Source organism: Sceloporus undulatus, chromosome 7, assembly GCF_019175285.1.
Source record: "Sceloporus undulatus isolate JIND9_A2432 ecotype Alabama chromosome 7, SceUnd_v1.1, whole genome shotgun sequence".
NCBI classification, from domain to species: Eukaryota; Metazoa; Chordata; class Lepidosauria; order Squamata; family Phrynosomatidae; genus Sceloporus; species Sceloporus undulatus.
The window spans coordinates 31557226-31569198 of record NC_056528.1 but is presented as its reverse complement, the minus strand read 5'-3'; the positions used below and the strand labels follow the sequence as shown (position 1 = coordinate 31569198).

At 46.5% G+C, this 11973-nt stretch overlaps 2 protein-coding genes and 1 long non-coding RNA gene across 4 annotated transcripts in view; 2 read left to right on the top strand and 1 right to left on the bottom strand.

The window, feature by feature from the left end:
• The first annotated feature begins 1674 nt into the window (after nucleotides 1-1674).
• Nucleotides 1675-11973, top strand: part of LOC121936185 — a 25724-nt gene continuing 15425 nt past the window's right edge. Inside the window, exon 1 of the long non-coding RNA XR_006104933.1 lies at nucleotides 1675-1923. This is a non-coding gene — a long non-coding RNA (uncharacterized LOC121936185). The remainder of the gene's footprint in view (nucleotides 1924-11973) is intronic.
• Nucleotides 3060-5975, bottom strand: AGTR2 (angiotensin II receptor type 2). Of its 2 annotated transcripts, none has more exons than XM_042478114.1 (2): nucleotides 5837-5975; nucleotides 3060-4701 (listed from the first exon to the last, which is right to left on the bottom strand). In XM_042478114.1, exon 2 carries the CDS (start codon nucleotides 4608-4610, stop codon nucleotides 3471-3473), a length of 1140 nt encoding a protein of 379 aa, XP_042334048.1. In that variant the 5' UTR covers nucleotides 4611-4701; nucleotides 5837-5975; the 3' UTR covers nucleotides 3060-3470. The 2 variants fall into 2 exon arrangements, with proteins under 2 accessions (XP_042334048.1, XP_042334049.1); XM_042478115.1 differs by having other exon boundaries at nucleotides 5824-5962.
• On the top strand, nucleotides 6361-11967 carry LOC121936183 (nyctalopin-like). Its single transcript, XM_042478113.1, has one exon. The coding sequence runs from the start codon at nucleotides 9274-9276 to the stop codon at nucleotides 10564-10566; it is 1293 nt and encodes a 430-aa protein (XP_042334047.1). The 5' UTR covers nucleotides 6361-9273; the 3' UTR covers nucleotides 10567-11967.

The window sequence follows — 11973 nt, the reverse complement described above, 5'->3', positions numbered from 1 at the left end:
AGCATTTTCTTCTTTCCTGGGTGGGACTATAGGTGACTTAAGGCAAGTCACACTCTCAGCTTAGAAGAAGCAAAGGCAAACACCCTTGGAATAAACCTAGCAAGGAAAACCCTCTGATAGGTTTGCAGCAGGGTCACCATAAGTTGGAAATAACCTGAAATTGCTTCCAGGTCTCCAGACCTATGAACCACTACACCACACAAGTTCTTTAAGAAGCCATAAAAGTCCTCACTGTGCCAACATTTGGAGATTTGCTGCTTTGTGGGGTAAGCAACTGCCAAGGTCACTTCCCAGAAGCAAAACCAAATTGCCGACCGACATCCCTTCCTTCCTTCGCAAGACTTGCTCCCACGTTTTCTAGGAGATGTCATGCATCAAGATTCTGGGGATGCTTAAGGAACAGGACAGGAGACAAAGAGGATGTGGTGTTTTGGAAAGAATGCAGCTTCTGAGCAACTCTGTTCCCATTTGTTTTTGTGGTTTGAAGAACAAGAGTCAGGCCTTGCAGCTGCAGCCATCATGTATGGAAAAACTTGTGAGAAGTTGAGGTCTTTCACAGCCAGCACCCATAGCTTTTGTGGGGTTTTTTGGGCTATGAGGCCATGCTCTAGAAGAGTTTGAAGATGCCAGCCACAGATGCTGGTGAAACGTCAGGGAAAAAATCTTCTAGCCACACAGCCCCAAAAACCGCAAAAAATTGGGGTGAGATTGCCAATGCCAGGGTCATATTTTCAGAAAGACTAACTCTCATTGGAAACCAAGATGACTAAATTGAGACTAATAACATCCAAAATCCACCAAACAGGGATTCTTTTATTGGGCCAACCAAAATGCGCAATATACATGTTGCAAGCTTTTGAGCTTTGGTAAAGCTTGCAACATGTTTATTGCACAGTTTGTTTGGTCCAATAAAGGTATAAAGATTTACAAGCTTTGAAAGTTTGCAACAGGTATATTGTGCATTTTGGTTAGTCCAGAAAAGGTATCACTGTTTGGTGGATTTTGGATGTTATTGGACTTTGCTATACGGTCCACATGGTCACCCCTGGATACATTAAACTGAGACTGTCATGCTTCAGACACATCATGAGAAGGCATGACTCACTAGAAAAGACAATGATGCTGCGAAAAGTGGAAGGTAATAGAAAGAGAGGAAGACCACATACCAGACGGATGGACTCGATTGAGAAGATCGTGGCCATCTCCAAGACTTGGAGATGTGGAGTCTACATGAGTCAAAGTCAACTCGAAGGCAGCTAACAACAAGAACAACAATAACAACCCTGGTCCCTTGGAACGTTTCTTGCAACGCAAAACACAATGGGGGCAGGAAGACTTTTAAGATCTTTATGTGGATTTCCACCCTTTTTTCTATCTCCCCTCCTTGTCCTCCTTTGTTTTGGGGTTGGGTGGGATAGAGGGAGTGACATGCTGACAAAGAGATCTGAGGTTCCCTAAAATTTGCACGGGTTTGTTTTTTGGGTTTTTTTGGGCCAGCCTGGTGAAGGCATTGCGATGCTATCCATTGTGGATTTTGAAATGTGGACATCCTTAATTCCAGGGAGGAGGAGAGGAGAGGTCCAGCTGGCCCCAGCTGCGTGGCACAAGTCCACATTTCCCCACTCCATAAATCAAGAGGCAGTCTTAGTGGAGCCAAGAGAGGTTGCAGCAACTGCATGGGAGGAGAGCGTGTGTGTGTCTTTGGGGGGAGATGGAACTTGTTGTCCCCAAACCATGTTTACTCATGGTATGCACTGCAGATAAACAAGGCCCATCTTCTTTGCTGACCATGCAAAACCTTCCCTGCCAAGAGCAGATTGTTGGCCTCGACCTTCTCATCTGGGCATCCACTTCTGAAGGGCCAAGAGTGAAACAAACTCGCAGGGATTTACACGGCGCCTGCACCTTGAGAGGGATGCAAAGGTTTGTAAATTTTGTTCTTCTAAGGAGGAAGGAATAATTTTGCCAGTTTTCTTCCTCCTGAGCTGGATTCCTCAAGAGCTTCGCCCCAAGCTCAAGGGCTCTTTGTGGTTGGGACTTGGGGTTTTGTTTTGTTATTTCACAACAAGGCAAAACAACATGAAAACACCACACAATATTTGCAGAGAATATGATGTTTTCTGCCCAGCAATTTTTTTTTCTGGTGCTGAAAATCATGTTCTCTGTGCAAGAAACCCATGTGCATTGTTCATGAAGAATAACTGCAAAGATTATTGCTCCTCCACTTCTCTCTTCATTGGAGTTTTTTGTGCCTTACTTGAACATTTTCAAAATAATTTCCATTGCAACTCACCCCGATATCTTCCTTAACTCACTTGATAGTTATGAGTATAGTACAAGCCACACAGAAAACATCATATTCTCTGCAAACATGTATCCTCTGGACCTATATCCATGGGTTCACTTACCTACATCTGACAAAAATATGTTACCTCTAGGCATTTTCTAGGTCTTCCAGCACAATTATATGGTACACTTCCAGCAAAGGCTGACCATAGAGTTATTCTAGGGGAACCTAGAAATGCCTAGAGAGATGTTCTTGCTAGGGATCTCTAGATCTTCCAGCATGACTCTATGTTCAACTTCTGCTGGAAGTCATTCACTTTAATAGGGCTTGCTATTATCCATGGTTTTGCATTTTCATGGTAAGTCCAAGAACTTGCAGATACTGTATTTTCAGTTAGGAACGTCTCACCTTCTGCTGTGCTAGAAATTTGGGGACTGAAGGAAGGTTTAATCATAGTGGGGGCCCACAATTCCTATTTAGAAAGGCAATGTCCTCATTTTGCATCCCACAATAGCTACACCCTTGAAGTAGCAGGTGCTTGGAAGATACTGTGCAACTCTCCCATATTAAGAGTTAGGAAAAAATAGCAGAAGCAACAACAAAAATAAATAAATCCCAAACCCACAAAGGAGGTTTATAAACTGAGGACAACCTTGTGTGAAGCCCTTGTAAAATTCAATGGATACGGCGGGGTGGTGGCCTGAAACGTCTCTGAAATCCTTGTATTTCTTATAACTTGGGCTAACTTGAGCTGCCAAGAATTCCCACCACGCTTTGTCCCAGACAGACTTTTAATGCAACAAAAGTTAAGAGGGCCTCATTTAGCTGGAAAGTGTCCTCATACGTGTCTCGAATCCCAGGCTTTTCCCCCAGTGGCAATAAAAACAGCGCAACTCTCTTCGTCCCAGAAAGTGGCTGGGTTCCTAACGTCCTTCAGTTGTTTACGGAAGATGGATTATTGCATCCCTGGTTATTTATTTTAGAATGACACCATTAAAGTATATGACAGCTCTTTTCAAAGAAAGAGAATCCCTCCTCCCCCTTTCACCAAGAAATTAAAAACAAGAGTTTCCGCTGGACAGTTTGTACTTTTGAAGATATGTAGATGGAAGATCAGGGGAAAAACAGGAGAGGCACGTAGAAAAGAGAGCAGGACATCCTCTGAATTGTTTCCACATGCAGTTCAAGGGACCCATAACGGGTCGGTTTGAGGCCTTTCGGCATCTCCGCCATGTTCGGCATCCACAAGAGACTCGGCGGTTTTGACCGAACTCGTTTTGCCAGAGCAAAAGATTTCCCGGTTGCTGTTAAACTGGAAGAGGCTCAGTTTGAGCAGATGCGGGAGTCTGTCCTGGAACTGCCTGCCGATGAAATAGTACAGCAAAGGGTTGATGCAGCTGTTAGCGAACCCCATCAAGAGTCCAAAAGGCAAGGCAGCATCAATGGAGGATGTGACCCGGCAGTCGCTAACCACGCCCATCCAGAACAGGGCATCCAGGAAAGTCAAGATGTGGAAGGGGAGCCAGCAGATCAAGAAGGCCACCACCACGGCAGCCACCAGCTTCAAGACGTGGTCCCTCATCCGCTTGGTTTTCCGGAAACCTCGGCTCTTCGTCAAGTGGACCCTGATGGAGATGTAGCAGACGGTGATGATGGAGAGAGGGATGAGGAAGCCGAGCGTGTTTTTCGCCAAAGCTGTTCCGGCCGACCACTTGGCGTATCTCTCCAGCGGATAGGCCATGATGCAAGCGGTCACGTTCAACTCCTGGACGTGTTTGGTCTCCCGGAAATAGAAGGTGGGCAGGGAAGCCAAGGCGGCCAGTCCCCACACGAAGAGGACCATGACGGATGCCTGGCGGGGTGTCCCTCGCTGGGACTTAAAGGGGTGGACGATGGCCTGGTAGCGGTTCACGCTCATGCAGGTGATGAAAAAGATGCTGGCAAACATGGTCAGGGAGAGGAGCGAGCCAGAGATTTTGCACATCACCGAGCCAAAGAGCCAGTTGTATCCATAAGCATAGTAAGCAGCCCAGAACGGGACTGTGGCCAGAGCCAGGAGATCGGCTACTGCCAAGTTGACAATGTAGACGTTGGCCACCGTCTTTGGGCTCCGTCGCCAACACAGCACCGCAACAACGATGCTATTCCCCACCAGTCCAAGGATGAAGATAGCACAGAAGAGGGTTGGGATGACCACAAACTGGTAGTTGGAGAGGAGGACATGACAAGGGGAAGGCCAGGTGGAGACGTTGGTTGGGGACGAGGGCAGATCCCATGGAGTCTCTTCCGTGGCGACAGTCGTGGAGGAGTTACCAGAATGCATGATGGCGTCCGAAGAAGAGATGCGGTTGCTGTGAGTTCTCAGGCATGGGAGAGTTTGCTCGACGCTATCCAAATGCTAAGGCTTTCTTGTTCTTAAAGAGAGAGAAAAGATAACGGAATCATGAACTGCACACTTGCAAAGTGCATTGCCATTCTCAGAACTTAGGAAAAGTTATGCTAAAATTCCCCAGCCAGCATGAGAAAAGATAATGGAGTTGTGCGTTGCGCACTTGCAAAGTACATTGCTCTTGTCAGAACTTGGGGAAAGTTACCTTTTTGGGGCTGCTCAAACTCTCCAGTCAGCATGGTCATGGCCCATCTTGGCTGGGAAAATGTGGGAGTTGTAGTGCAAAAAAGTAACTTTTCTAAGATCTGGTAATTTGCCTATGAAGGACATAATCACTGCTCTGATATAAAAGCTAAACTCCTAGACAGCACAGCTTTTAATGCCTAAGGTTTATGTGTTTGTGAGCATCTGTGTAACGTTTATAATGCTTTTTCGCAAAATGATTCTGTTTGTTTTGTGATTTTAAGCCCCAAACTTCATCCAGAAGGATTTCCATTAATCAATCCCCTTATCATTGCAATTTGTAGTGATGGCAATACTTAGCAGAAGAAAATTGGAAAGAACCTATGGGATAGGCAGGATCAAAATAAAAAAATTATTATTATTATTATTATTATTATTATTATTACTACTACACTTGGTGAAGCATAAGATTCTTCCTGAACCATACCTCTGTGCAAATTATTTAGGGTCACTCTTGAAATGATTTATCTTATTAAGTATATAGGAAGGGAGAGTCAATAAAAGCTAAAATCTAGGACATTTACTAGTCGGATAATAGGGAAAAGTTAAAATTTAACTCCTATATACGCCAAATAAGGGATCAAGAAGAGCTAGAATTACGACGAAAGAAAGGTTTAGCGTCTATTTATGCTAGAATGAAACTTCCACATTAGAGAGGAATCTTCCAATTAGCGCTGCTGATTTCTTTGAGTGATTCGATATAAGGATATCTATAGTCCAATAATAAAAATCTAATTGCAGGGAAGAAAAACTGCTCATTAAAGCGCTGATACGATCCAGATGTTCCTCTACACTGCGCATAGCAGTTTATGTTAACGCCGAACAATGCTCTCCATTGAAGGAGCAAAAATCCTATACAAATAAAACTCAGGCAGGAGTTGAAGGAAAAGAAGTGGGCATTTACCTTGGAAACATACCTTGCTAATGGGTTCGGGTCCAAATTGCGTCCAACGAAAACACCGCCACAATCTCTCCAGTCTGTGGATCCATTGCCACCGGAAGACACTTTCTGCTCAAGGAGAGACCAGATGCCTATTTGTTTTTACTTCCAAAGCTTGCAAAAAGCAACTCAGAATGCCAGAATGAGAGAGCCGAGGTCTCAGTTCTGTGGGAAGGCAGCAAAATGTGCTCTTGCCTCTGTGAGCATAAGTTATGGCATCCTCAGGCAAATGTAGGGCCAAGTTTGCAGCTTCGGGGAGGCAGGACCAACAGAGTCGTGACATCCATTGCAGTCCATGGCCAATGAGAGAGAAAAGCCTGGGAGGCGGATGACAGACAGACCCTTTTCCAAGTGCAGCTCATTGGAAGGAGACCGAGAAGAATGCCTCTTGCAGCTTGCCTCTTGCACCACTTTTCAGCGTTTCCACTCCCTCCTCCTCCTCCTCTTCCTCCTCCTCCTTTCTGTCTCACAGTCTGCATCCACACCGCAACAATAATGCAACTTGACACCGCTTTAACAGCCGTGGCTCCATGCTATAGAGTTCTGGGAATAGCAATAGCACCTATATTTCTATACCTCTTCATAATAGTGAACTATACACTCTCTATGCGGTTTACAATCTGTATGCCAATTGCCCCCAACAAGCTGGGGACTCAGAGGCTATACAGACCAACCATTAAGGCCAGCCTGGGGATGGAGTCGGCATGTGGCATCCACACGACGCATGCCCTGACTCCACCTCTACACCGGCATGATGCTGCACACTGCACCACATGATGGGCAATGTCACAGTGCTCCTTTGTCTTGATGATGCAGCGCCAAAAGAGCACCGAAAAGCTGTGGGGCTGGTGGCTGTGGTGCCCTTTCCATAGCATAGAAAACCCACAAGGTTAAAGCAATAAACAGTTTTGTGGCTACTTTTTGTGCTGTGGAAAGGCGAGATCAGGGCCACGGCGTGCCATTGCCACAACCCTGATCTGGCGCTAAAAGGGGTGACCTATACAGCCCCTCATTTTACCTATGAAAGGATGGAAGGCTAACACACTTATATTTTTTAATTATAATTATTTAATTTTAGCACAAGGGAACAAGATAAACCCCAGGCATGTTGGGATGGAAAAGAAAACCCCGAGAAGCATAACCTGGGATGACTTTAGAATAAGGCTCTTGGTGTTTTTCCTCTAATCTTCTTCTTACTTATCAGGACTCTAAGCCTTGAGAGCTCCCACTTCTCCAGATTATCCTTCCTAACTTTGTGCGCTGTTCCAGGCAAGCTTTGCAAGTTTTGCATTCAATTCATTCCTCCTTTCCGAGAAAACCAACCTCCCCAGTTCCCCTGCCTCTTGTAGGAAACCTCGGTGCACATTGCCTTTGCAAATAACGCAAGGAGAATTGATGCCACCATTGGCATCTAAAGTGGAATCGTTGTGCTGTTATTATATAGTGCAAATGTAAAGAGCAATAGGAAGAAAAATGAGAATGAGGAGGAGGAGACTGTAAAACTGAGACATTGCAATAACAATAACACTATATAGTGATATATCTATAATAGAAAAATAACGGGAAAGAAGCTTTCTGAACGCTGACTTGCTCTCCACTGCAAAGCCCATCTGGCTGCTTTAAAAGCAACCCATAGGTCTCGGTTAGATACTGGTTTCTGCATTTTTTGCCTGGCTAGAAGTGGCTTTTGTTTTTCGTGGAATATTCCAAACACTTGTACAATATTTCAAAATGTTCTGGCGAAAGAGCATCCGCTCATATTTTGGAGCAAAAGGCCTCCTTGCGGTGCCAAGGACTCAGCCTGGGATCCAACTGCAGCAAGCATTTGCCAGTCCCATTTCCCTTGTCTTCAAGGGAAAATATTCAGGGGAGAAGCAGCATTAAAAACTCCTCTGACCATTGCCCCAGAAAATCAATAAAGCTTGGAGAAAACATGCCGTTTGGAGGACAGTTCTTAGAAATGGCAGCCAATCTGGCCATGCACCAGCCAGGATTGGGTCCAGATTGGCTGGGGATTCTGGGAGCTGTAGTCTGGTTTCTTTTCTTTTTTTAAAGAGTAACATTTCCAAGTTGCAAATGGAGATCATTGGCTCATTTGGGGAGCAGGCAGTTTTCAGGTTGTGTCCGCATTGCAGAAATAATCCAGTTGGACACCGCTTGAACTACTGCAGCTGAATGCAATGGAAACCTGGAAATGGTAGTTTCTTGTGGCACCAAGCAGAGAAAGCTAAATGTTTCCCAAAACTATATATCCCAGCATTCCATAGGATTGAGCCATGGCAATTCAAGTGGTGCCCAACTGGATTATTTCTGCAGTGTGGACATCGCACCAGAAATGTCCAAAGTCACAAGAAGGGGTAGCTGTGTTGGCCCTATGGCAAATTCAAACAAAACCGCACCAAACAGTGATACCTTTATGGTCTAACCGAAATGCACCATATACTTGTTGCAAGCTTTTGGAGCTCCGTTGGCTTTTTCTTCATCAGGCAAGATGCTATAAACCAAACAGGAGGAAAAAATTAGAGATGTTAGTAAGATGCCTGCATTTTATGGTTTCTGTCCTTAGTTTAGATGGTATGGGGCGGGTATCTTGTGTGATATAAAATCAATCAATAAGTGAATAAATGGATTGATAGGTCTTTGGTCTGCCTCTTTTGTTTATGTGTTAATGATGTGTAAATGGACACGTCTGAGCTAGACCTAAAGAATTTAGCAGGAGATTATAGAGCCAAGAAATCTCTATCTTTCTCTGTCTCTCTCTCATTGGATGGAGACAAGCAGAGCCCTTATCTCCAAGAAAGAAGATATGGACTCTTATAGCGGGAGAACACTCCAGGGTTAGAAAAATAAGAATGCAAGTGACCTTAACAGGGGTGACACTATATATAGGGGATGCGGTGGGTTCAAATCATGATTTGCCCTCAATTGCATTAGAGAACACTGGCAAACTTCTCTGAAGATGCCAGCCACAGATGCTGGCGAAAAGACAGGAATAAACTCTTCTAGACCATGGCTGCATAGCCAAAAAACCCACAAAAAAATATGGATGCCGGCCATGAAAGCCTTTGACTTTACATTTTACAAAGGTCTTCCTTGTTTGTCCAAAGCGGTGGTGGAGCAGCCCTTTCCTGACATAATCTTCCTTTGCTTTTGCTGTCCGTCCTGTTACTTTCTCTCCTTCCCTGTGATTGACAGGGCATTTGACCCAACAATTCTGTTCTTGGACACACAGCGAGGGGATTAGTAGCCCTCATTTGACTAAGCCCTTCTGCCTCCTTGGCTGGCCTGTGGCTGGCATAAGCCTCCTAGGTCTCATTTCTTTTATCCAGCACCTTGCCCTTCGCCCGGCCGATCTCCCATCTGCCGTTCCTCCTTGCCCAGTGCCACCCGTGCTCTTTGCCCTATGCCAAGGATATGCGTGTCTCCCTTCTCCTTCTCCTCCTTTTTCCTCTCATGACTGGTCCTTTAGGGTCTGGAGGGGCCATGTCCCGCCTGCCATGCCCTTCCTCCTGTAAATGCTCACCCGACGCCATCATCTCCTGCGACGGAGCCGGGCTCAGACACCTCCCCAAGGATATCGCAGCATCCACCATTTCACTCAACCTCTCCAACAACTTCCTCCGGCTCCTGACCGCTGATGCCTTCAGCAACCTGACCTACCTCAACAGCCTGTCGCTGACCCGCAACAACCTGACCTTCCTGTATCCCGGAGCCTTTAAGTCCCTCTGCAACCTGAGGGTGCTGCACCTTAGCAGGAACCCTCGGCTGACTTACCTCCATGCCAACACCTTCGAAGGCCTGAAGAACCTCATCAGCTTGGACCTCTCCCACTGCAACCTCTTTGAGATCCACCCTTTTGTCTTCTCCCACTTGCCTTCTTTGGAAGCACTGGTCCTGGCCTCCAACAACATGCGCTACGTTCCGGAGGCTTTCCGGAGCTTGACGCGGCTCACGAGGCTCTCCCTGGAGAGCAACCGCATTGAAGCTGTTGGGAGGGACTCCCTGAAAGACATGGTGGCCCTGAAGGACTTGAACCTCCGGAAGAACCGCATCTGGACTATCCAGGAGGACACGTTCCGCCAACTGGGCAGGTTGACCGTGTTAAATTTAGGACACAACTATCTCTCCGATTTGCCTAATCCGCTCTTCGGTGGATTAACGCGGCTCAGGACCATGCACCTGGAGGCAAACCAGCTTACCAGGATCAGCTGCCCCTTTGACAGCTTGCACAACTTGAGGAAGCTCTACCTCAACAACAACCGCATCGCGTCCGTCGCCAGCTCCGCGTTCTCCTCCTTGAAGGAGCTGGATTTCCTGCACTTGAACAGGAACAACCTGAGCCACCTCTCCAGCCACCTCTTTGCAGACCTCCCCAAGCTGAGATACATCTTCTTGTCTCACAACCCCTGGGAGTGCGACTGCGCCATGTTGTGGTTTGCCACCTGGCTCCTCACCTACCAAGGGGTGATCGAAGGCCTCCACTGTGCCTTGCCGGCTGTCAATGACACGTCTCTGCTTGGCCACCGTGCCCGGGAGGCCTTCGCCAACTGCCCACCACCACCAAAGCTACTGAAAGAAGAAGAGGGCTGCGATGGGCACCGCCAAAATGGCGCGCCCCATCTGCCTGCTGTTTCTGAGAAACTACTCTGCGTCTTGCTCACCTGGTGGTGCTCCGCAGCTTTCTCCAATCTCCTTTTCTTCCTGTAGATGTTTCAGAGGACATTCCCTTGTTTTTGGCAATCTGTGCCAATTGAAAAGGGGGGAAGGGGGCATTTGTTGGCAAAATGCTCTATGCGCCTGTTGCAAGAAGCTTCCCTTTAAGAATGGGTCGGCTCTGCCATGCTCAATTAGCCCGAAGTGCAATTAATGCAACCAGCAAGCGCACAGTAAGCTAATGTGACCATTGTTTGGCTGGGATGGAGGTGGACAGGGCTGCTTAAGGGGGTCAGAAGTTCAGGGCTTAAAAAATCTCTAATGGTGCTGCTTTTTACAAGGTGCCCTTTCATACTATGCAATTGGTGTGCTAAAATACCATGCTACAAAATCTTGGGCTTTGCCATGTAGGGAGAGTACTTAGATGTCTCAGCTGTAGAGTTCCAAACTGCAAATCCCAGGATTTCATGACTATTAAAGAGGGAACCGCGATTCTATTACTGTGCTGTATGAATGGGCCCTTAAATAATTGCAAAAGGGTGCTTGGATGTGGACGTTTGCAAGCTGCATAGCACCCGAAGGTGCCCACTTGAATGCCTGGTCCCTGCCAGTCTGACTGGGTTGCCAGAGTTCAGGGCACCAGGAAACCACCGTGCCTCTCCAGACTTCCAGGCAAGGAGACCAAATCTGTGTATATTTGTGAACAGAAGCTGGAGCATAATGGTATGGGGGGCAATTCTCTTCCACCTGTGGGACCCACATCTGGTGCCACTGTTGCACCCAGGAACACCAGAAGTAGCATCACTCTGTTGTCACTTTCAGCTGAATTACAGCCGAGATTTCCAGCATGTCCAGAAGACGGATGGAGATTGCAGAGCAATTCCAAAGGTCAGAAATGCACCCTTAGCTTCAGTTGGTACTGAAGGAATGTGCTGAAAAAGCTGAACAACCTGCGATAAGATTTGGAAAGAGAATGTGAGTCACACACCAAACCCAGCTGTGTTGCAACCGGCAGGGATAAACAAATTGGCGTTGCAACGGGCAAGATGTAGCCAAGCCCCATGCAATGTGGGGCTCTCTTGAACTGATCTCTTCTTCCTTCCCAGGGTTCAAGGGCAGTCATGGGAGAGATGTTGGCATCTTTGCTGTTATTGGGTAGGGATGTTTCGCTTTGCAATTTGTGTGAAGAAGCCCAACCAAGAGGGGGAATTTGGAAACCAAATTCTTGCAAGCATGCAAAGGGATCTTGTAGCAACTTTGAGATTTAACTCAAAGACAGTTGTTGCACCAGATTCTATAGACTGGGTCTACTTCTTCAGATGCAACAAAGAATGTTTCTAATGGTCAGTTTTCTTTAGGAGAGGACAAAAATGCTAATTGTGAACTAAACAGCTTCCAGACCGGTAGAAGGCTGCCGCTTGTTATATGAGCATACCTGAGTTTTGAGATCCTCAAAGGAAA

Bases quoted from the DNA above. Each gene is read 5' to 3' on its own strand.
- LOC121936183 (XM_042478113.1), top strand. From the start codon at position 9,274: ATGCGTGTCTCCCTTCTCCTTCTCCTCCTTTTTCCTCTCATGACTGGT.
- AGTR2 (XM_042478114.1), bottom strand. From the start codon at position 4,610: ATGCATTCTGGTAACTCCTCCACGACTGTCGCCACGGAAGAGACTCCA.